At 36.2% G+C, this 26107-nt stretch overlaps 3 protein-coding genes across 3 annotated transcripts; all 3 read right to left on the bottom strand.

Moving 5' to 3' along the window:
• Positions 1-1105: 1105 nt before the first annotated feature.
• Positions 1106-8321, bottom strand: LOC133875233 (uncharacterized). The gene is made up of 3 exons (XM_062313280.1): positions 8032-8321; positions 7543-7753; positions 1106-6112 (listed from the first exon to the last, which is right to left on the bottom strand). Exons 1-3 carry the CDS (start codon positions 8188-8190, stop codon positions 1356-1358), a joined length of 5127 nt encoding a protein of 1708 aa, XP_062169264.1. The 5' UTR covers positions 8191-8321; the 3' UTR covers positions 1106-1355.
• Positions 8322-10391: 2070 nt separating this feature from the next.
• LOC133875235 (uncharacterized) lies at positions 10392-14466 on the bottom strand. Its single transcript, XM_062313283.1, has 3 exons — positions 14190-14466; positions 13704-13914; positions 10392-12319 (listed from the first exon to the last, which is right to left on the bottom strand). The coding sequence occupies exon 3, from the start codon at positions 11927-11929 to the stop codon at positions 10862-10864; it is 1068 nt and encodes a 355-aa protein (XP_062169267.1). The 5' UTR covers positions 11930-12319; positions 13704-13914; positions 14190-14466; the 3' UTR covers positions 10392-10861.
• A 7487-nt stretch (positions 14467-21953) lies between these two features.
• Positions 21954-24063, bottom strand: LOC133875049 (probable serine/threonine-protein kinase At1g54610). Its single transcript, XM_062313035.1, has 4 exons — positions 24058-24063; positions 23419-23643; positions 23135-23167; positions 21954-22526 (listed from the first exon to the last, which is right to left on the bottom strand). Exons 1-4 carry the CDS (start codon positions 24061-24063, stop codon positions 22203-22205), a joined length of 588 nt encoding a protein of 195 aa, XP_062169019.1. The 3' UTR covers positions 21954-22202.
• Positions 24064-26107: the final 2044 nt, after the last annotated feature.

Raw genomic sequence — 26107 nt, 5'->3', positions numbered from 1 at the left:
TTAGAAATAATATAAATATATTTTCTACATATTTTATTTTCAAATCTACCATTAAATTTAAAGATCCTAACGTGGGTCTCACAAATTTAACAGTGGATTTGATACTTAGTTGTATAAAATTGTGTGAAAAATGTATGTGTGCCATTTTTTTTTCCTTCTTTTTTTTTCATTGACCAATATAAGGCAACAATCCAGAGTGCTCCTGATGGCCAGCCAAAGAATTATCCAATACCTGAAAGCCATTTTACTAAACCAGGCTCCATTTTGCTTCATGATAAATAAATCAGGCTTCAATTATGTAGTCAAACTTTAAACTTTTCTTTAGGCCTAAGTGCCTAACCTCTTGGTTTATAAATAATTTACTTCAATTTCAATGCTTCATTTGAGCTTTTGTAATCAGGTTTGAATCAAAATTGGGTTAGTTTAGAATTTTCCTAGCCACGGCCCACATCTGTCTGACAGTTAGGCAACTCACTATGGAATGTGTAACCTTAGCATGTTAAGCGGATCGGAATCCGAGAATCCCCCCTCCACTTGGAATCGGGCATGGGACCGTGAGATGGTCTTGGTAGTTGGCGGGGCTCTCCGGCCCGAATGGGAGCCCCTCTCGTGGTCTCCGACAATTTTTCTTGCCCCTTCACTTTGGACGATGATTTCTTTTTTTCCTTGGGATAAATGAATGAATTTTATAATAACCGTACTGCAGAAATTACTTTAATTTTTACTACTAATGCATTTGCAATCTCACATTAACCAGTTCGTTCCTCTACACTTTCTTCTTCTTAGCTTATGCTCAATATCAACAAACATCAAATATAGGATTCTGATTGACAAATATAGTAAAACAGACTCTTCAATCATAAGAATCAAGCAGATAAAAAAAAAATTCGGCGTCTCATAAAGATGCAGAACCGCCACTACCTTTTTTTATTATTATTATTTATTAGAGGTATCCCGGCCCTTATAGTTGCAATGTACTTCATTTGCTGAACAACTGGCCCACCAAGGTGGTAGTCAAACTTTTCGAGCGCAATGACTGCGTGCCAGGAACCAAGGATTAATCCCCTAGCAACTACATATTCATAGACTATCAGAATCAGCAAACTAGCAACTAATCTATTATAAATTATATACCCACATTATCATTTAGTTCATAATTACAAGAGAAGCACTCCAAACATAGAAAGAGAAATAAAGAAAAGTTCAGAAAAAACAAAACAAAACAAAAATAAAAAGGTTTACACCATATGACAAACCATTAGAATCAGAGTGCAGTAACTGATTCATTCCTCATGTAACTACCAGAAACACACAGCAAATAGATGAAAGAAGCATCAACGATTCATGGCATATACCTAGTCAGAAGGGAAAGTGGAAGCTAGGAACTCCTCGTCCTCCATGAAGATCTGCAAATTTTTCGACTTCATTAAAAACTCGACAGCTTCCTCGTTAAATTCCAGTGTGAAGCCCAACTTGATCAGCTCAGAGAGAGCTTCAATATGGTCGATGTTCTCCCATAACAGACCCTCGGATATTGCTTCAGAAAAATATGTAGCATATTCAATGATATTCTTGTATCCACCAGACCTGTCCAACTTCTGTGCGACGAACTTTGAAGACTCTCTATCCCAAAGTATCACTGGACTTGCTTTTGCTTTTACAACTTCCCCAGAAGAAAGAGATAAATTATAGTTTACAGTGATGGGTTCAACTGACTCAAGGAAAGTAATATTTAGAAGCCCTTTGATAGCCTCATGCCTCCTTTCCACTTCCATTTTCATTGTAGGGCCTGCTAGAAAACCAAGGATGAGCCTTACCAGTCCTTTCTTAACCAAAATCTCCTTTGGGTTAACCTGATTAAGATGAGCAATATCCGGTGAGGATGATTCTTCCTTCTGCACAGATTCAGATATCGTGCGAATCCCAATTTTTCTGTAAATTTCAAGCAACTTTGTCCGAGGTAAAGACGGCAAGCTTTGCCGAGGATACCAGACAAATATAGGTTGAGGAGAAAACCGCTCAAAAAGATCCTTCAGTTGGAGATCGTCAGCAATGAACACATCATGCTTGTTGGACAGCACAATTCCATCTGAGCCTGAACCAACAGGTAATTTCACCAAGCTATCAGCAAGAGTTCTCTCAGTCTTTGCGCTCCAGTGCTTCAAAACATACACCCAAAACTTAAAACAGTCAGCATGTTGCAATGGGTGTCCTGAACTTTCCCAAACCTTCCATAACTTGCAGTAATCATCAACTGAAGGATTGTATCTAACATGGAAAGCATTGGAGAAAAAGCTAAGTAACTTTTGCTCATAGTGTTTCTCCAAAACCTGCAGCTGCAAATTGAAGAGACCATCCTTGTCATGCAAAACACATTCTCCGGGGCTCACCCACTTTCCACTCTGACTCTGACTTTCACTTGGAATCCAAATCCTTTTGGCAGCTTCATTGTCTGGCTCCCACTTAAACTCACTCAAGTAGTTATATATTCGAACTATAGTAGGAAATTCAAGATGGAAATCAAGGTGGCTGGCAATCAATGGGCATCCTTTTTCCACATCAACAATAACCCCTATCGCATTGAGTTCTTCTTTGTAAGACGTAATACCAGAACCATAAAAACCTTCATGTACAAAAGGTCCATCAGTCCGCTTCAAATAAGAAGCCCAACTGGAATCGAACAATAAGCACTCGTCTGGAGCCCTATGACCAACATGGGTCTTCAACCATTTTTTAGAAACTCTTTTCCAGAAATTGTCTGGAAAGGAATAATTCCTATCTTGCAACAAAAAGCGGATGCATTCTAGCAATGTAAGCACATTTCCACGAGTTATGCGGGAGGGATCTCGGGGAAAATAAAGACCAGCAGCTATGAACTTCACACCATCTTTGATATCAACAACAACCCCCATCTTCTTCAGCTCTTTCTTGTATTCATGAATTTCCTTGCCATAATAATTATCACTATCATCTATGAAAGGGAGGAGAGTAATTGGAGAAATTAATTGCCAATCTGACCCAAACAGAATGCAATTGCTTGGAGATCTGTTATCACCGAGCCGAGTCCGCAACCAATTCTCCTCACGGATGTATTTCTTAAGATCTGAAGGAAACTTACATGGAGTGTCCTGTAGCTGTCTGTAACATGCCAGGAAAGACACAACATTTTCTTTTGTCATGGAAGACACGTGCTGCTTGAAACTTAAAGCAAATACTTTGACCGCATCCTCAAAATCCACCTTCACCCCTGTTTGCTTCAACTCATTTCTGTAATAGAAGGTGCTGCTTCCATAGAAATCATCATCAAACAATGGGAAACCTCCGAAAACATTTAGTATGCAACCCCATTGAGGGTCAAACACGAAACATTCTCCTGGAGACTTGTAACCCATATTTGTCTTGAAGCATCTCACACCTCTCAACGCCTCAACAATTTTGTCGGGTGATCCTGAATTACGCATACATTTCAGTAGCAAAAGAACGGCATCAGATTTCAGAGAAGTCAAGCGTGAAGATGATTTTAAGTTGTCTACAACAAGCTTGTAACTTCCACAGAATCCAATTAACACACCAAGCGATTTGAGCTCCTCTTCAAAAGCAAGGATTTCCTCCCCATAGTACTCTATATCAATGAAGGGGATGTCACTGATTTGAGATGCAGTTTCCCATTCGTGATCAAACAAAACAGATTCAACTGGAGACCTGTCACCACAGGATGTCCTTAGCCATTTTTTGTTATTAATACTGTCAATGAATTTGTCCGGATGAAGAAACTTTTTTGTTAAGAATCTGATGAAATTTAGTACAGAAATCACGTTGTCTCTATTTAAAGTTGAGTAAGCTGCAAGAGACATAAGATGATTCCCAATAAATTCACATGCTTCTCCATACTCAAACATGACTCCAATTGTCTTTAGCTCGTCCTTATACTCATTTATTCTGTTACCATAAAAACTTTGATCAACCAATGGAATATCAACAAGCACTGATCCATTCTGCAAAATGTTTCCCAATGAAGAGGTAAGCATGAATGACTGAGATGGTGACCTGTAACCAGAACAGCCATTGGAAGTAATTTTCAGCCATCTACCTTCCTTTATGCTTGTTAAGAACTTCCCTGGAATGCAAATACCTCTACGTTTCAGGTTTTGAATCCAATCCAACAGCAAGATTGCATTTTGATTGGTGAGTGGTGCATAAACAGCCGGAAAATCAGCATTGGGTGGAGATATATAAGGGATATCAGAAGCTCCAACATGAGTTAGAAGGAACTTTAAGAGCTGTTCTTTAGAAGTATTTTCACCTGCAAAACGAACTGGCTGTAAGTACTTTTCTGCTAGCTCAATGTAGCCTTCCCCTCTCCATGGATTTGAACCAACCAATTCCACCCATTGGCTTATGTTAGCAGGAACAAGAACCCCTTTCCTCTGTGTGCTTATATTCCCATAGTTATCTACGAGTGGCATAATGCCACACAATTTACCCACTTCCCCTTTTGTAAGATGATTCTTCGAGAGAGAGTGATATAAGAAGTGAACAAAGGCAACAGCAAGCTTCCGGTCAGTATGGAGAGAACTATTAAGGTGAACTGCATAGTCATATACAGTCACAAAACTAATCTTCACATGATCTCGAAGCCATTCCCACAAGGTCACTCTCTTAGAGTTGGAGAATATAGCTTCTTGTGTGCTTTTTGGCAGAAAAAAACGATTTCCCACACAGCTGAATTCCCTGCTACAATCAACCAGCCACGACACCTGATCATACTGATGTGATAAGGACACCACCCTCTCTCGGTTCCAGTGTGTGCATTCATTTATACTGCACAAAGACTCATCCCCATCAAGACCCACATACTTTATAAGTGCTATGCTCTTCATGTTGGTACAGTCAAATTTGGACGTCCAATTATCAGCAACAAATAGTAAGATCTCTAAATGCAAGTCCTCTGAAACTCCTGCAACAAGATTAGAACTCTGGATGCACTTTGCGTACCATTCATTGTTGACTGGTTCCACTCCCAAGAAATTCAATATGTGATCATACTCCTCCTTATCAAATGAAGAACTCAAAATATACTTTCCATGGGACGAGAGATTAAACAAGCTCACCTCTTGCTTCCTTGCCTTCTCCAATATGCTCCAGAAAGCAGGCATAAGCCTACCAACTTCGCGAGGTTTATGAAAAAATTTCTGCTTTGTGTACGACTCACTTGGAACAATATTTTCTTCAATGAGCTTTGCTTTGATCGACTCCCTCACGATATTCAACTCTTGATAAGAAGAGGTGTTGACAGGAATGAACTTGAACATGGGAGCCAAACTAGATACTGGAGCATTTTCTGAATTTTTGATTAGCGAGACCAAAGCGTCGATAAAAGCAGAGGGCACACATGCAAGAATCCCTTTGTTCCACTTGTTGTCCAAGAGGATTGTTTCCCTTGATGATGCAAGAAGAAAATCTGCCTGGATTATGAAGGGAAAGTTAGTGACCATCTCTGTGGGAAGAAATGCATAGACCCCAGGTGAGCTCATCCCTCTGTTGAGACGCTCTTCAATGGGAAAAGCCAACGTGATCACCATTTGTTCTACTTCCATTCTTCTTTCCACTTTGTTTTCTTGCCTGACAGGAAACTTCTGCTTCCACATATAGTAGCTGCATCCTCTTTCGGACCCCGTAGCCTTTTCCTCCGCCAAGAGATGGAGTGTGTAAGACTCAGCATCAATGTTCTTCCTTGTTACAAAATTAGTCTCACTTGTAATGGCTATTGCACTTACGGTATTGAGCCTAGGATCCTTATTATGTTCCCTGACAGAAAGTTGTTTTATCTTCGAAAGGAACAACAGAACTTCAGGATGAATGCTTGAGAGCTGCTGCGTCACAGGTTTGACCTTATCAGGCTTCAGAGGTAAGACTATTGTTGTCGTTGGAAGAGTGGTAGCACCATATATTTGTCTGATGTCAGAAAGAGTTGGATTCTCCTCCACCCATTCAGGAACTACGTACCCAAGATTGCAATGTGGGCAAGGCTCTTCATTGAACCGTATCTTATATCCATTGCTGAATATGTACGGCTGAGAAGTAACTAGAAAGACACTCTTGAACCCAATTCCTGCATATTAACCAGAAATTAAGTTAACCATAGGAGCAGCCAGCAGCAACATATATATATATATATATGCTCTTCATTCCTTCGGTTGATTTAGTTCGCTAAAAATATAACGAATTTTCTGGCCCGACTTCATTTTTTGAATTTCTCAAAACAAATAAAATAAAATAGGAAGAATTGCTTAAAATGCATTTGCACCCATTCTTTAATACATCACCCAACTCAGTACTAACGCGCACGCGCTAGTGCCCTAATTTTTATTATTATTTATCACTTATTTTACCAAGTAATAAAATGTTCTTTTAGCTATTAACTTTTATTTAAGGAAAAACATTCCAAAAAAAGCACCTGTGTTGTTCCGATTTTGTCTTTTAGACCCCAAATTTCAATTTGGTCAATTGAAGATTTGAGTTTACGAATCCATTTTTCCTCAAGTGAATAACAATAAATAACGTGAAAATAGTATTATGTCTTTCCCTTTTTTTTAAAAAAAAAAAAAAGAAAAAAAAAAAAAGAAAAGGCACAGACTGGGTAACAGCCCCCAAACAGAGGGGGAGGCTCGTGGTTGGCCACCCCCGTCCCTCCAATTGAGGGGTGGCCGGGTGGGGTAGCTTCCTAGCCCGCGGTCCCCCATATAATAGTATTTTCCATGGCATTTTTTATTTGTTTGGCAGAAGTCGTAAATTTAAAAGCTTCGTAAACTCATATCTTAAATTAGCCAAATTGAAAATTCTACCTCCGAGTCTAATTTAACAGTATAAATATTCAGTTCTGCAAACGGTATATTTTCAACAATAATAGTCAAAGTAGCTATTGAAAAAGTACAACTCTCTATTTTAGCTATTACTCATTTCCCTATCCTTTCTAGAGATGCTCTTAACTGAATTAGGCTTAGGTTCTGTAAAAAATTTTACAGCACCTATGCCGTAGTTAATCTAGGGTTTGGATTTGATTACATGTAAAATAATTTACAGCATCTAAGCCATATCCCTCTCAAACATATTTTCTATTTTACTTTCTATTTGCATTTGAATATTATTTAGTGAAGGAAAAAGTATGAAAGAAATAGGGCGAGAGAAAGAGAAAAAAGGGAAGACAGAAAATAAAAATCTTTGTAATGTAAATAGTGAGTCTATTTTCTATTTAGAGTAAAAGGCAAAAATTTATTTTGTCTATTATAGTGGTGACGAAAAATTATTCATAAATTTGACATTTACCTATCCTTTCTAGAGACGCTCTTGACTAATACTTTCTTAACAAACAACGGACACATGCATCTAAAACAGTAGTAAAACTACAACAATTTTGATATTCGGCTTAAACTCTGAACCCAAAACTTAAATCAAATCTGATCGACACATTTGGTGGCGCTAGTTCTGATAACAACATATACAGTGCAAACAGTATTCTAGGGAGAGTAGGTGAAGAAGTACCTTTTTCTCCAATATAACCGCGTTTCCTGTTGCCTTTCTTGGTGGAGCGACCAACACTGCAAATGGAGTCTATGTTCTTAGGGGAGAAACCTTTCTCATTGTTGAAAATCAGCAATGTCACTGGAGCTCCTGTGGCCGTGATGTCCTCAGAAGTTATGACGAACTCGAGCGATGGTGGATGATCCTCCAGGTAATCGTTATCTTCCGCATTCTGACAAACAAAATTCACCATCTCTCTAATCATCGATATATTAATCGCAATATTGAGAAATTAAACAAAAATGAAGTAATTTAATTGATTGAAGAACAAACACATAATTAATATTATTCGGTTCATCAACATATATATTGCAGTTGTTTGAATGAAAATGCTTACCGATTCATCAAAAAAAAAAAAAAAAAAAACATATATATATACATCATCGAGAACCCATAACAAACAAACACGCTCGATCGCTAGCTCACAAATGGATGCTAAAATGAGGGAACCTGAATGAGCTCCATGAGAAAGTGGACATCCTTGGCATAAAGTTCAGCAGAGAGGTTCCTGACGGCCTGGTGAAGATCCTCCGTCAATGGGTTCGGTTCCCCTCCGATTGAAAACTTTTTTCTACGTATCTCTTCTATGTGTTCTCTCGCCTTCTCCATGTCCGTACCTTCCCACAACAACAACACACACACAATGCCACAAAACCTAGATCTTAGCTTAGCGAGAGAGTGGAAGCAGAGTACTGATCAGAGAGTGATCGAAACCAGACAATCTTCTATATGCTTAACTAATTGACCATGGAGGGTATACTTCTCAAGGAAGTTAAAGAAAAGGTGAAGCAGAATAAATTTTTGACGCAGCAAGGAAAATGAGTTGTACGGAAAAGCAGGGCTTTCCATGAGCTTTAGAAGTTGATTCGACCACCGCATCGTCTTTTCATTTTCAAAGGAGGGTGGACGACCGAAGACCAAGACAGAAGGCCAAATTGGCTGCATTTGTTGTGCATGGGTCTAAAGGATTTTGCTTGGTTGGAGAGGAGAGTGCCCATTTTGGGGTTTGCCACGATACCAGGTGCGTAAGGGGATTTATGTAACCGCGATGCCACTGGATAAAAACCCTACTTTATTGAAGTGGAAGATAAAATAAAATATATTCCTCTACGTGGTAGGATTTTAGCCTGACCAGACCTACTGAGCTATCGATATTCCTCTTCTTCTTTTTTTTCTTTTTTTTTTCTTTTTCTTTTTTTCTTTTTTCTCTTTTTTAGCGAGAGTATTGTTTAATATAACACTGATTTTTCTTTTTTCTTTTTTTATGACGTAAAATCCTTCAAAAGCAAGATCTTATCCTTGTCAAGTAAGTTTTGAGTTCATGTAAAGCGCCTCTTTTACATGAGATTGAATCTTATTTTTTAAAATCCCATAGATTTTTTAAAAATAATTAAATAAGAAATATTTTGTCATTATTTTTTATGACCAAAATAGATACACTTTACTTTTTAAAAAAAAATGAAACTCTTTTATTCAAATTACCAAATAATTTTTTTTTTTTTCATTTTTCTCTAGCAAAAAATTCAAACTTCTCTTACTTTTATATTACATCAATCAATTTTTATTTTTTTTCTGAAAAAAAAGAGTCAAACTTATTTTTTCTAATTATCAAACAATTTTCTTTACTTTTATCTCTCAAAAAATTCAAAAAAAATTCACATATTTCTCATTCCTTGTATAAATTTTATTACATGGTTATGTTTGGCAACACACTCTTTTCCTTCTCTTTTTTTTAATCCTAGAAAACTCAACTTCCTTTTTACCGAACAAATTATTTTCATTTTTTTCTCACAAAAGTTTCGATCTTATTTCACCTATATATAACTTTACTGCGGTTCAAATTTTTATAAAATAATTATTATCATAATAATAAATAAATAAAAACAAGAACTCTTTTCCAAAAAGTATGATTTGCACCGACATTGCTTCGATCTACATTTAATTGCGAAGCTTCCCTTGTGGTTTCTAACGAGTCTAATCAAATTATTTTACATCACAACGATCAATTTCATCCGCATCAAATCAAAACATTTCGTATTGTTTTTTATTTCTAACTCTATTCACTCAATTTTGAACAGTTTTAGTTTTACTCCTTTTAATCGATATTTATATTTCGGATTGGAACAATTTTTTCATACTACTTTTAACTTCTTCTTCTTCTTTTTTTCTTTTAAAGGAATTTAGAGGTTAATTTCTTCAAAATAAAACCTTATTTTAATTTTCTACACAATCTCTTAACAATCACCTGATTAAAAAAATAATAATAATAATAAAAAGGGAGAATATGACAATACGTGCCTATTGTATTATTTTATAAATGAAAAGTTAATTACTCCTATACATAGGATTACATTCATTTTTTATAAATGATTCTTTTCTTTTTTATTGCTTCTCTCTCATTTTATTTTATTTTTGCAAATTCACCATAAAATTTGTGTCACTCATAAGGATTCACATATACATCCCACAAATCTAACAGCAAATTTGCAAGAGGTGGACTGAAAGATAAGAAATTTGTACATCCTACCTCCATAAAGATAAGAAATTTGGGAAGGAGGGACACGACGTCGAACCACAATAAGCGATCCCTACTAATTATCCTCATCATAAATTTGTCTCATGCCATTTATTATAAGTGCAATGAATTTAACTTAATTTAATCATTTTATAGACCTTTCTTCAATAAAATTTTGACTAATAACGTCATTTTCCAATAAAATTAAATTAAGGGATAAAGATCATCTTTAATTCATGAACAATATTCTGTTTTATTTCAACAGTGGAGTGGCCTCACATCACAGGATCAACTATATATAAAATGACACGTTTTAATCTCACTTGAAATAGATACGACCCTATTCCAAATTAAATTCCTCATATATAGCTCCTCTAGATCTGTCATCATATAAGGGATATATAAGGGTCAAGGGATATCAGAAGCTGCAACATGAGTTTAAGGAACTTTAAGAGCTGTTCTCCAGAAGTAAATTCACCTGCAAAACGAACTGGCTGTAAGTAGTCTTCTGCTAGCTCAATGTAGCCTTCCCTTTGTGTGCTTATATTCCCATTGTTATCTACGAGTGGCATAATGCCACACAAATTATCCACTTCCCCTTTTGTAAGATGATTCTTTGAGAGAGAGTGATATAAGAAGTGAACAAAGGCAACAGCAAGCTTCCGGTCATTATGGAGAGAACTATTAAGGTGAACTGCATAGTCATATACAGTCACAAAACAAATCTGCACATGATCTCGAAGCCATTCCCACAAGGTCACTCTCTTAGAGTTGGAGAATATAGCTTCTTGTGTGCTTTTTGGCAGAAAAAAAACGATTTCCCACACATCTGAATTCCTTGCTACAATCAACCAGCCACGACACCTGATCATACTGACGTGATAAGGACACCAACCTCTCTCGGTTCCGGTGTGTGCATTCATTTATACTGCACAAAGACTCATCCCCATCAAGACCCACATACTTTATATATAGTGCTATGTTCTTCATGTTGGTACAGTCAAATTTGGACATCCAATTATCAGCAACAAATAGTAAGATCTCTAAATGCAAGTCCTCTGAAACTCCTGCAACAAGATTAGAACTCTGGATGCACTTTGCGTACCATTCATTGTTGACTGGTTCCACTCCCAAGAAATTCAATATGTGATCATACTCCTCCTTATCAAATGAAGAACTCAAAATATACTTTCCATGGGATGAGAGATTAAACAAGCTCACCTCTTGCTTCCATGCCTTCTCCAATATGCTCCAGAAAGCAGGCATAAGCCTACCAACTTCGCGAGGTTTATGAAAAAATTTCTGCTTTGTGTACGACTCACTTGGAACAATATTTTCTTCGATGAGCTTTGCTTTGATCGACTCCCTCACGATATTCAACTCTTGATAAGAAGAGGTGTTGACAGGAATGAACTTGAACATGGGAGCCAAACTAGATACTGGAGCATTTTCTGAATTTTTGATTAGCGAGACCAAAGCGTCGATAAAAGCAGAGGGCACACATGCAAGAATCCCTTTGTTCCACTTGTTGTCCAAGAGGATTGTTTCCCTTGATGCTGCAAGAAGAAAATCTGCCTGGATTATGAAGGGAAAGTTAGTGACCATCTCTGTGGGAAGAAATGCATAGACCCCAGGTGAGCTCATCCCTCTGTTGAGACGCTCTTCAATGGGAAAAGCCAACGTGATCACCAACTGTTCTACATCCATTCTTCTTTCCACTTTGTTTTCTTGCCTGACAGGAAACTTCTGCTTCCACATATAGTAGCTGCATCCTCTTTCGGACCCCGTAGCCTTTTCCTCCGCCAAGAGATGGGAGTGTGTAAGACTCAGCATCGATGTTCTTCCTTGTTACAAAATTAGTCTCACTTGTAATGGCTATTGCACTTACGGTATTGAGCCTAGGATCCTTATTATGTTCCCTGACAGAAAGTTGTTTTATCTTCGAAAGGAACAACAGAACTTCAGGATGAATGCTTGAGAGCTGCTGCACCACAGGTTGGACCTTATCAGGCTTCAGAGGTAAGACTATTGTTGTCGTTGGAAGAGTGGTAGCACCATATATTTTTCTGATGTCAGAAAGAGTTGGATTCTCCTCCACCCATTCAGGAACTACGTACCCAAGATTGCAATGTGGGCAAGGCTCTTCATTGAACCGTATCTTATATCCATTGCTGAATATTTACGGCTGAGAAGTAACTAGAAAGACACTCTTGAACCCAATTCCTGCATGTTAACCAGAAAATAAGTTAACCATAGGAGCAGCCAGCAGGAACATATATATATATATGCTCTTCATTCCTTCGGTTGATTTAGTTCGCTAAAAATATAACGAATTTTCTGGCCCGACTTCATTTTTTGAATTTCTCAAAACAAATAAAATAAAATAGGAAGAATTGCTTAAAATGCATTTGCACCCATTCTTTAATACATCACCCAACTCAGTACTAACGCGCACGCGCTAGTGCCCTAATTATATATTATTTATCACTTATTTTACCAAGTAATAAAATGTTCTTTTAGCTATTAACTTTTATTTAAGGGAAAACATTCCAAAAAAAGCACCTGTGTTGTTCCGATTTTGTCTTTTAGACCCCAATTTTCAATTTGGTCAATTTTAGATTTGAGTTTACGAATCCATTTTTCCTCAAATGAATAACAATAAATAACGTGAAAATAGTATTATCTCTTTCCCATTAAAAAAAAGAAAAAAAAAAAAACAGATTGGGTGACCACCCCCAACCACGAGCCACCCCCGTCCCGTCCCTCCAATTGAGGGGTGGGGTACCTCGCGGTCCCCATATAATAGTATTTTCCATGGCAAACTGAATTTAAAATCTTCGTAAACTCATATCTTAAATTATCCAAATTGAAAATTCTACCTCCGAGTCTAATTTAACAGTATAAATATTCAGTTTTGCAAATGGTATATTTTCAATAATAATAGTTAAAGTAGCTATTGAAAAAATGCATCTCTCTATTTTAGCTATTACTCATAATAGTCAAATTTAACCATTATAAACCATTTACCTATCCTTTTTAGAGATGCTCTTAACTAGATTAGGCTTAGGTGCTGTAGAATTTTTTACAGCACCTATGCTGTAGTTAATCTTTTTTTTTTTTTTTTGGAGAATATGCTGTAGTTAATCTAAGGGTTTGGATTTGATTTCATGGGTGCTGTAAAAAAATTTACTTGCATTTAAATATTATTTGATGTGGAAAAAAATATGAAAGAAATAGGGCGAGAGAAAGAGAAAGAAGGGAAGAGAGAAAACAAAAATAAAAAATATTTGTAATGTAAATAGTGAGTCTATTTTCTATTTAGAGTAAAAGGAAAAAAATTATTTTGTCTATTATAGTGGTGACGAAAAATTATTCATAAATTTGACATTTAGCTATCCTTTCTAGAGACGCTCTTGGCTAATACTTTCTTAACAAACAACGGACACATCTAAAACAGTAGTAAAACTACAACAATTTTGATATTCGGCTTAAACTCTGAACCCAAAACTTAAATCAAATCTGATCGACACATTTGGTGGCGCTAGTTCTGATAACAACATATACAGTACTGCAAACAGTATTCTAGGGAGAGTAGGTGAAGAAGTACCTTTTTCTCCAATATAACAGCGTTTCCTGTTGCCTTTCTTGGTGGAGCGACCAACACTGCAAATGGAGTCTATGTTCTTAGGGGAGAAACCTTTCTCATTGTTGAAAATCAGCAATGTCACTGGAGCTCCTGTGGCCGTGATGTCCTCGGAAGTTATGACGAACTCAAGCGATGGTGGATGATCCTCCAGGTAATCGTTATCTTCCGCATTCTGACAAACAAAATTCACTATCTCTCTAATCATCGATATATTAATCGCAATATTGAGAAATTAAACAAAAATGAAGTAATTTAATTGATTGAAGAACAAACACATAATTAATATTATTCGGTTCATCAACATATATATTGCAGTTGTTTGAATGAAAATGCTTACCGATTCATCAAAAAAAAAAAAAAAAACATATATATATACATCATCGAGAACCCATAACAAACAAACACGCTCGATCGCTAGCTCACAAATGGATGCTAAAATGAGGGAACCTGAATGAGCTCCATGAGAAAGTGGACATCCTTGGCATAAAGTTCAGCAGAGAGGTTCCTGACGGCCTGGTGAAGATCCTCCGTCAATGGGTTCGGTTCCCCTCCGATTGAAAACTTTTTTCTACGTATCTCTTCTATGTGTTCTCTCGCCTTCTCCATATCCGTACCTTCCCACAACAACAACACACACACAATGCCACAAAACCTAGATCTTAGCTTAGCGAGAGAGTGGAAGCAGAGTACTGATCAGAAAGTGATCGAAACCAGACAATCTTCTATATGCTTAACTAATTGACCATGGAGGGTATACTTCTCAAGGAAGTTAAAGAAAAGGTGAAGCAGAATAAATTTTTGACGCAGCAAGGAAAATGAGTTGTACGGAAAAGCAGGGCTTTCCACGAGCTTTAGAAGTTGATTCGACCACCGCATCGTCTTTTCATTTTCAAAGGAGGGTGGACGACCGAAGACCAAGACAGAAGGCCAAATTGGCTGCATTTGTTGTGCATGGGTCTAAAGGATTTTGCTTGGTTGGAGAGGAGAGTGCCCATATTGGGGTTTGCCACGATACCAGGTGCGCAAGGGGATTTATGTAACCGCGATGCCACTGGATAAAAACCGTACTTTATTGAAGTGGAAGATAATAAAAGATATTCCTCTACGTAGTAGGATTTTAGCCTGACCAGACCTACTGAGCTATCGATATTCCTCTTTTTTTTTCTTTTTCTGTTTTTTAGCAAGAGTATTGTTTAATATAACACTGATTTTTCTTTTTCTTTTTTCTTTTTTCTTTTTTTATGACGTAAAATCCTTCAAAAGCAAGATCGTTTCATGTATTTAATCTTGTCAAGTAAGTTTTGAGTTCAAGTAAAGCGCCTCTTATTTTATTTTATTTTTTTTATTTTTTAGAAAGTAGTACTGATATCATTCATATCATAAAGAGAAACTTAGAGCAGAAGTTCTAAAAAACCAAAGATGAACACTCTGATAAAACAACAATCTTAATACAATCAGGAATACAACATAACCATATCCTATCACCTCCCTGAATAACCCCTTCTTTTGTCAAAGAATGAGCTACAATATTAGTTCCACGTGGAGTATAACATACTTTCTAATAGAGAAATTTCCTGAAAAGAGTCTGAATATCCAAGATAATATTTCCAAGAAAACTCCAATTCAGCCCCACTCTATTTATAGCACTGACCACAATTAAAGAATCCCCTTCCAAAATAATCGAATTAAAACCCTGATTCCTACATAATTCAACTGTATGTAAAGCAGCCAAAGCCTGAGCAACTTCTGGATTTCCCATAACAATAATTGAATGAGAGAGAGCAGCCACAACAAATCCATGAACATCCCGAACAACACAACCTTCCTTCCTTAGAATTAATGATTGTGTCCCAATTGGCTTTAAAAAAACCAATGGGGGGAGGACATCAATTTAAAATTCTAGAAGACAGAGAAATACCTTCATGGTCCAGTAAAGAGATGCCAGGCTCCAAAGCTCCCTTATAATCACCAATAGCCGTGGTGGCAGATGAAAGCACCTCATTTGGATGAAGAAAATCTCCTCCATGAACAACAGAATTCCTGCGAAACCAAATTCTTCGTGCTATCTCCACATTAAAATCTACCTCCTTTGGTGAACATAAAACAAAAAACATCTCCACTACCTCCTTAAAGGAATTTTCAGCATTAGAACATTTCTGAATTTTTCACCAACAAACTCCCCACACATCAGCTGCGGAAGGACATTCCCATAAAACGTGATGCACAATTTCAAGAACTGTTTTACAAAAAACACAAGCAGGATCCAAATATATACCTTTCCTTAAAAGATTATCTTTTGTAGGTAAGATATTGTGACACGCCCTCCAAATAAACATTTTTGTAAAGCGCCTCTTTTACATGAGATTGGATCTTATTTTTTAAAATCCCATAGATTTTTTTAAAAATAATTAAATAAGAAATATTTTGTCACTATTTTTTATGACCAAAATAGATACACTTTTCCTTTTAAAAAAAAAAATGAAACTCTTTTATTCAAATTACCAAATAATTTTTTTTTTCATTTTTTTTTTTAGCAAAAAATTCAAACTTCTTTTACTTTTTTATTACATCAATCAATTTTTATTTTCCTCTAAAAAAAAGAGTCAAACTTATTTTTTCTAATTATCAAACAATTTTCTTTACTTTTATCTCTCAAAAAATTCAAAAAAATTTCACATATTTCTCATTCCTTGTATAAATTTTATCACATGGTTATGTTTGGCAAGATACTCTTTTTCTGTTTTTTTTTTTTATCCTAGAAAAGTCAACTTCCTTTTTACCGAACAAATTTTTTCATTTTTTTCTCACAAAAGTTTCGATCTTATTTCACCTATATATAACTTCTTATTGCGGTTCAAATTTTTATAAAATAATAATTATTATAATAATAAAAAAAAAAAAAAAAAACTCTTTTCCAAAAAGTATGATTTGCACCGACATTGCTTCGATCTACATTTAATTGCGAAGCTTCCCTTGTGGTTTCTAACGAGTCTAATCAAATTATTTTACATCACAACGATCAATTTCATCCGCATCAAATCAAAACATTTCGTATTGTTTTTTATTTCTAACTCTATTCACTCAATTTTGATCAGTTTTAGTTTTACTCCTTTCAATCGATATTTATATTTCGGATTGGAACAATTTTTTCATACTACTTTTAACTTCTTCTTCTTCTTTTTTCTTTTAAAGGAATTTAGAGGTTAATATCTTCAAAATAAAGCCTTATTTTAATTTTCTACACAATCTCTTAACAATCACCTGATTAGAAGGAAAAAAAAGAAAAATTAATAAAAAAGGACAATATGACAATACGTGCCTACTGTATTATTTTATAAATGAAAAGTTAATTACTCCTTTTACATAGGATTACATTCATTTTTTATAAATGATTCTTTTCTTTTTTTATTGATTCTCCCTCTTTTTTTTCTTGTAAATTCACTATAAAATTTGTGTGACTCACGAGAATTCACATATACATCCTACAAATCAAACAGCAAATTTGCAAGAGATGGATTGAAAGATAAGAAATTTGTCCCCCCCTCTATAAGCGATCCCTATTAATTATCCTCATCAGAAATTTGTCTCAGGCCATTTATTATGTAAGTGCAATAAATTTAACTTAATTTAATCATTTTATAGACCTTTCTTCAATAAAATTTTGTCTAATAATGTTATTTTCCAATCAAATTAAATGGAAAAAGATCATCTTTATTTCATGATCAATATTCTGTTTTATTTCAACAGTAGAGTGGCATCACATCACAGGATCAACTCTATATAAAATGACACGTTTTCATCTCACTTGAAATAGATTTTGATATAAAAGAAAAAAATTACTACCAATTGCACATAATTACTCTAAGAAACATATTTTTCCTGAGACTACAGACGATTGATTGATAGGTACTCCCGACACTGGGAGATGTCCAGCCTCAACTAAATTACTGCCTTCGACGCTTATGACCATGAATGTTTGTGTTCTTTTGAGGAACTGGAGGCGGGTCAGGATCATCTCGATTTAGCTCAAAGACTGTCCGTCGTTCTACAATGACGGCTCTGGAAAATTCTTTCCCATCTCTTGCATAAACCAACTTCTTCATCTTCTCACCTGATCATATCAGTGCATGTTGCACCAAAGCAATTAATTACCACAACATGCATGCATTTTAAGCAAAAGGTATATAGTTAAAAGAGGAGAAGACCCTCTCTCTCTCTCTCTCTCTCTCTCACACGCATACACTGGCACACCCGCAAACAGATACAGATGCACCCCACCCCTGGGTTCCAGTTCGATCGATCTGTACACAAAATGAAATTTAAACGATAAGGAAAAAAGCAGAAGGTGTTTAGTCGATCTTACCGGCGACAACAGACGCGTTCCATGCAAGAAGTAGGAGAATAAATACCAGAAAGCAAAGGAGGAGGTGTCGCTTGATCTCAGGCCTCATGTTGCTGCTATATATGGGGAAAAACTCTGAACAAGCAACAATATATATACTATAGTTTCTTCGTCTCTGTGCCCTCGCCCGGCCAGTCTTTCACGTTAACCGGTCAAATTTGGAGAGCTTGATCAGGGTCCTACGTACGGTGACTTCTTGACGCGCTTAAAACACGCAGATAGTGTGAATTGAATCTAGTGTAAAAAGTGTGATTACTCTTTGATTATACCCGCCCATATATATCTGATATTATTTCAAGTCTTGAAGTGTCTGTGTTAGAAAAATGTCTGGGTTGGCTGCCAACTGATGGGCGCCACCTGCCATGCATGCATTAATTTCTACAGTGACTCATTCTTCTTTAGGAATAGGAATTGGAGTTCCACACCAAATTAAACGGCAAAGACGAAACATGCGGGTCCTTCCTTTGGCTGTATTTCTACGCCATTACACAATAGAGTAGGGATATTAAACGATACTGTTGTTCAACTTGTTCGATTGATTTGTACTATTTGTGGATTTTTTTTTATTTTTTATTTTTTGCAAATAAGTTCGTCAGAAAAGAGCTTTTGGAAGTGCTATATATATATAGAGAGAGAGATAGAGAGAGAATCTTATGTTCTCCTATGGCACAGACAGGGGCGGAGCCAGGGGGGTCGAGGGGGGCACATGCCCCCCTCAACCTCCAAAAATATTTCTTACTCATGGTAGGAAATCTTCGAGATGCCCTTTTTGCCCACCCTCAACTACAAAATCAGGGACAATCGAAACCCAGTCATCAAACTTTAGGGGCAAACTTCAGCTACGGGGACGTCTAGATCTTGAAATTTTTCTGAATTTTATGTTTAGGTTAGAACCAGATGAAAATGGGGAAGAAGATGATGAGAATGACAATGCCCCTTAAACACACCGTTTTAATAAATTCGTTGGACTGTTTTGTTTGTGGCCTGTGGGCCACTGCCTTGACTAACTTCTTTCTTTCTTTAGTTTATTTTTGCTTTTGTAAATGGGGAGTGATTGGTGTACAACAATCATACAACACCCCTTCACAAGGGGTGGGCCCCATACACTATGGGGCCCACCCCTTGTGAATGGGTGTTGTATGATAGTTGTACACTTGGTGTACAACTATCATTATTGTTTGTAACAAATTGCGTTAGTGGGCTAGGAAAAAAAAATACGTCTGTGGGGTGGGCCAATGGGTCGTGTTGGCTTAAAAACAAAAGGCAGAAAATAATGGTGTGTCTAAACTCTAAATATATACTTTAAAAAAAAGCCTCAAGTATAGCTGATTTAAAAATAAAAAAATAAAAAAAAATAAAAATAAAAAATAAAAAAAAAAAAAGAAAAAAAAGAAGAAGCAAATAGTATATTAAGGCCTAAATTAAGGAAAAGCTGAGCTAAAAATAAGGTCATTGACAGTGAAAAACAAATTTACAAATTGAGAATTGCCATTTAAACTTTTTAGAAATTCTAAAGTGTATTTTTTTTTTCTTCAGTTTGTCAACCAATTATAAAGACTCGTCAAAGATAATTGAATAAAGTTACATGCTAGGCAATACGTAATAGAATAAATTGTATGTTACATTTATATGTTTTAAGCAATAATTGAATTTTTTTTAGCTATATTTATTTAAAAATTAATTTATATTTAACTTTATTCTTTTTTTCTTATATAAAAATAAAAATTAAATCTTGACCCCCCTGGGCAAGAATCCTGGCTCCGCCACTGGGCACAGAGATGTAAGTTGATGCGGGCCAACTGACATGGGTATACCCAACAATGATGATTTAACAAAAGCCCATTCTTTAGCCCAATTAGGTCTACAGTCTCAACAGAATGTAAATGTCAAAATTGAAGAAATCTGATGCAGTCTAGAGCGTTCTAAAAACCTTGTAGCCATCCAATTATTCATCATTTCTAAGACATTCTTAAGTTTAATTAGAAGTTCAGAATCTTATATTTCCAACGAAAAGGTTTCAGTCCGTTTAGAGTTACACGCCAAAAGTTATGACCGTTTTAAGTGGAGTGGTCACGTTTCTTGAAAATATATATTAAGGTGGTTGTTTGTTCCTTTGTCTGCTGCATTAACTGATGATTGTTTTCTGTCATTATTACTTGTTTAACTACATTACATACTTATCCTATGCTTAGAAGATTGTTCAATTCTAAGCTTATATAATACTTGTGTGTGCAAGTAGAGGGAGATTAGAGGTTTGTTTTAAACACCAGCCTTTGGCTTGTAAGATAAGAGTTATCCTTATATCTCGGTATCTCTTTGGTGTGATTCTTAGAGTGACGAGTTTCTAAAGTTCTATATCCCTTGTTGTAATCCTTTGGGTGGTGATATTCTATATCCCTTTGATGTTATCTCTTGGGTGATGAACTTCTATCTTTCATTTTGAGTGTGAATTTGTGTAGTTTCCGTCTCGATCTATTTCTGTCCGGTATCACAAGTATATCTATCAAGGTGGTTATTTCTTTTCATTTTCAGACCATCCCTCATTTTCTTTCATATCTCTTTGGTGTTATCTCTTGGGTGATGAACTTCTATCTTTCATTTTGAGTGTGAATTTGTGTAGTTGTTTTCGTCTCTATTTCTGTCCGGTAACACAAGTATATCTATCAAGGGTAAAGCTTAGATGAAGTAAATAATTACAAAAATGCCACTCACAAGCAAAATTTCCGGATGGATTCCGGAAATTTTACTCCTCCGTAGCACTGCTCATCTATCAAGGTGGTTGTTTCTTTTCATTTTCAGACCATCCCTCGTTTTATTCCTTTCCTTTCCATTTCCAAAGTCTAAGTTGAAAAAATCATCTACAGAAAGCATACCTCAAGAGTTCTTATTTCAAATTTCATATATTAATGAGTCAAGTTGAAAAATCTGTTCGAAATGTCGTAATAATTAAAATGTGACCCCGCATGTCATGTATGGTTGAATTAAGCACAAATTAAGTTGTTCCAAAATTTATTCCAAATAAAAAATTATTTATGGAATCATAATTAAAATTAATTTTTATTTCTCAATTGGAAAAATAATTATATAAAAAATTTAATTGAGGGTCTCTAATCTAGCCTATAATCTATCTTGTAAGGGGTGATGATAATGAGGGTAGTGCGACCACCTCCAAAAGTTCAGTAGAGACGACCGACCACTCCTCAGTAACTCGCCAAAACAAATTTTTTTAGGCTGACGTAATGATACACGTTGCATTGCCACATCAGCACGTAAGGCGTACATAGTGTTTACATGTGATGAGAGGGCCGGTGTACATAGCGTATTCTCCTTGGTCCTTACACGGCCGAAAGAAACGAGTACAAAAGTACCAAAGTCTATGAAAGTAGAAGCTGGGCATCCAAGGAAAGCAAATCTTCATCCATTTGCATTTTCATACTTAATTTTAGCCTGCGTAGTGCGTTGTAAAGCTGAGTTACTTTTCTATCGATTTGGCGAAGACAAGCTTTACGCCCCACCGTCTGTCCTCTTTATACATATTCACCCTTTACTTTCACCAAGCCAGCTGACCACACCACGAGTCCAGCCATACATAGCATGAACTCCCCGGAGAAATGCCTATTTTTCCTCTTTTTGTTTTGTAGCGAATTCCCAGCAAGCATGTATCGATTTGGAGTGAGAAACCAGGATTTAAGACCATACCATAAAATATTGTAGCGATGCATTATGCTTCCATGACATTGTATGTGTTTGAGGAATACCATTTTCAACGTATGTAGATCAGGAAGCACTTGCTTCCGAACTGTACAACAGAAGTGGAATTGCTTTCTCTTTCTTCTTTTTTTTGTCTGAATATACAAGTTTTGGGGTTGCTGATGTAAGGATGATACACCAAACCTGCTTACAACGATTGAAGTGCAAAAAAATTGGAGCAATAATGAGGACAAACACATTCCAAAACCAAGCTGAGCTTGACAGAAAAAAAAAAACCTAATTCCAAAAATTTACAGTACACAATGACACCTTACCTCTATTTTCAGCTGCTGGAAACCTCGAACTGATTATTTTCCCTTGAATATTAGATCCATTGAGAGCCCTATGGAGGATGGCTTGGATGCACGGATGAACTTCCGAGACGAAGCTGCATGGAGGTCTTCTTTAATGGTTTTCCTCCTAGAAGGCCCCCCAGAAGCCCCAATACTTTTACCAGTTCCTGATGACTTCGAATTAAACAATGATGAGCCAAAAGAAGTATCAGGTGCGCCAAATGATACAGGGCCTTTACGTGATGCATCTAGTGGGTATCCAACCGCCCCATCTTGATGGGGAGGCGGGAATTTCTCGCTCTTGCTCTTGGCATTTGCTTGTGTCACAAATCTCCACCTCTGCAACTCAGCAAAAAGATAAAGATTAATGTCAAAAGTTACATTGACAAACCAGGTAGACAGTAGGATTGCATCTTGATGAGGCCACATATACCCAAGGCTCTGATTGAAGCAACTAAATCTCCTAGTGAATTTGCTATCATTGGAAGCAGCCACAGATGAAAGTAAAGGCTACCTTTATATTACTTAATGATGCTAGGGGAAAATTGATGATTCCCACAACTTTCACTAAAGGAAACCAAAGCAGAGATTAAAGAGTCAATTGATCACATATCTTGAATGATAAACAAGAATATTTAAAACCTTGGCACCTGGCAGGGTGCAAGCTTCATGCAACTAACGTAAAATAAGGCAATTCACAGCTTGATCCTATAATACAGAGTACACATACGGCCAATTTTAGGTCCAGACGGGTTTGACAGCCCTGCAAGGCTGCAAGTGACTGAGGGGAAAGGTGGGGCGAAGTTCAAAATTGAATATAGAGGTTTTCCTATCATTTTGCGCACCGCCCCCCCCTCCCCCCCCCCCCCCCCCCCCAAAAAAAAAAAAAAGAAAAGAAAAAAAATCAAACAAGGCAAAGGGAAAAGCACAAAACTCATATCACATACATCTAAGTTTGCTTGAATCTCTGCATTAAAGAACTGTATGCAAAAACCAAATGCATGATTACACTCCACATATGAAGTCAATTTGTGTTCCAAATACAAAAATTATCCGACACTACTCAGAAGAGTTCATTAGTTATTTGTTAACTTCCATATTGCTATTTTTATAAGTGATTACATCTGACAAAAGCCTTGAGATACACAAGAAATTATATTTGAAGTTCTTTTAGCTTGATAGAAAAACAATTTATGAATGCATAAGAAAAAACAGAGCAATAATTACTCACTTCACTATTTAGAGCAGCAGTCGCAGTGCCTCGTTCATCAGGGTCTATTGAAAGAAGAGATTCGATTAGAGGTAGAGAAGGTGGGAAATCCTTGAAGGTTTCTGCTATGCAACGTTTGTATGGTTGCTGTGGTTTAAAAAGTGTTGCATTTGGCAATCTATATTTCCTCCAATATTCCTCCAATGGGGAGCCACACAGTTTGAAAATCTTATGCAATTGTTCAACCTAAGCAGAAAACGAATCCAAGAGTCAAATGTGAACCTGACTACGAATTTAAAAGCGAAAAACAACAATAACATCAACAAAGATGATGAACAAATGGGAGTATATTGCCAAGTCAACCAGAAATGAATACCAGAATCGAGATAACTCAATTCTCAATCAGGGATCCAGTACAAAGAAAAGAAGATAAGAAATTTTTTCATACTACTTTTAACTTCTTTCTTTTTTTTTCTTTTAAAAGGAATTTAGAGGTTAGTTTCTTCAAAATAAAGCCTTATTTTAATTTTCTACACAATCTCCTAACAATCACCTGATTAGAAGAAAAAAAAAGATTAATAAAAAAGGACAATATGACAATACGTGCCTATTGTATTATTTTATAAATGAAGAGTTAATTACTCCTATACATAGGATTACATTCATTTTTTTTATAAATGATTCTTTTCTTTTTTATTGAGTCTCCCTCATTTTTTTTTCTTGCAAATTCATCATGAAATTTGTGTGACGGACAAGGATTAATTTACATATACATCTCACAAATCTAATAGCGAATTTGCAAGAGGTGGACTGAAAGATGAGAAATTTGTCCCTCCTCCCTCGTAAAGATAAGAAATTTGGGAAGGAGGGACAAGACGTCAAACCACAATAAGCGATCCCTACTAATCATCCTCATCAGAAATTTGTCTCATGCCATTTATTATATAAGTGCAATAAATTTAACTTAATTTAATCATTTTATAGACCTTTCTTCAATAAAATTTTGTCTAATAATTAATGTTATTTTCCAATCAAATTAAATGGATAAAGATCATCTTTATTTCATGATCAATATTCTGTTTTATTTCAACAGTGGATCGAGTGGCATCACATCACAGGATCAACTCTATATAAAATGACACGTTTTCATCTCACTTGAAATAGATTTTGATATAAAAGAAAAAAAATTACTACCAATTGCACATAATTACTCTAAGAAACATATTTTTCCTGAGACTACAGACGATTGATTGATAGGTACTCCCGACACTGGGAGATGTCCGGCCTCAACTAAATTACTGCCTTCGACGGTTATGAACATGAATGTATTTGTTCTTTTGAGGAACTGGAGGCGGGTCAGGATCATCTCGATTTAGCTCAAAGACTGTCCGTCGTTCTACAATGACGGCTCTGGAAAATTCTTTCCCATCTCTTGCATAAACCAAATTCTTCATCTTCTCACCTGATCATATCAGTGCATGTTGCACCAAAGCAATTAATTACCACAACATGCATGCATTTTAAGCAAAAGGTATATAGTTAAAAGAGGAGAAGACCCTCTCTCTCTCTCTCACACGCATACACTGGCACACCCGCAAACAGATACAGATGCACCCCACCCCTGGGTTCCAGTTCGATCGATCTGTACACAAAATGAAGTTTAAACGATAAGGAAAAAAGCAGAAGGTGTTTAGTCGATCTTACCGGCGACAACAGACGCGTTCCACGCAAGAAGTAGTAGAATAAATACCAGAAAGCAAAGGAGGAGGTGTCGCTTGATCTCAGGCCTCATGTTAATCTGCTATTATTATATTATCTGTGAACAAATGCAATATTATATACTATAGTTTCTTCGTCTCTGTGCACTCTCCCGGCCAGTCTTTCACGTTACCCGGTCAAATTTGGAGAGCTTGATTGTCCTGCGTACGGTGACTTCTTGACACACATAATTTCCAGATATTGCTTAGCGCGTGATGTGAACATCTGATACAAAATAAAGTGATAAGCGTCGAATCAAGGTCTCTAATTCATACATGATAATTTCTTAATTTTGTTATAATTTGATATTTTGGGTTGTTTTTGTATTTTATAGATTTTGAAAGAAAATCACTCAAAATCTATCAAATTCTAAGTTTAAAAAAAAAGTTTACAATAAGCTAAAGTCAGTAGACTCATTATTGGGAAAATCCGAATCCAATTCAATTTTGGACTTATTTGCTGCAAAAAAAAAAAAAGAAAAAATGAATCGACAAAATCTCTTATTTTTTGAAATATTGAGGAAATTATTATTTCCAAAGCCCAAGTAAGCCCATAACCGAATTATGGGCCCAATCAGTTTGACCGACCTGAAGAGGCTCGATCGGTTACTGAGTCCAAAAAAGGTATCCCCGAATCAAAAAATTAGCCTTTGCATTCGTTATCTCGGCACGTAGGCTAATACCATATTTTCAAGCCCATGTCATAGGGGTATTGCCCAAGTAACTACTTCACCAAATGGGCTGAAGCAGAAGCGCTTGCCACCATCACTTCCAAGAGTGTAACGAATTTCCTATGGATATCGGTCGTATGCCGAATTGGGATACCTCATGTATTCATTACCGACAATAGAAAACAGTTTGGTTGTGGACTATTTTGAAAAGTGGTGTGCTGAGCTTCACATTTGGAACTACTATTCAACTCCGATCCATCATCCGGCTAATGGATAGGTTGA

The sequence above is a fragment of the Alnus glutinosa genome, chromosome 8 (genome assembly GCF_958979055.1).
Source record: "Alnus glutinosa chromosome 8, dhAlnGlut1.1, whole genome shotgun sequence".
In the NCBI taxonomy this organism is placed as follows: domain Eukaryota; kingdom Viridiplantae; phylum Streptophyta; class Magnoliopsida; order Fagales; family Betulaceae; genus Alnus; species Alnus glutinosa.
Note: the sequence above shows the minus strand (reverse complement) of the source record. Positions and strands in the feature narration are given on the sequence as shown.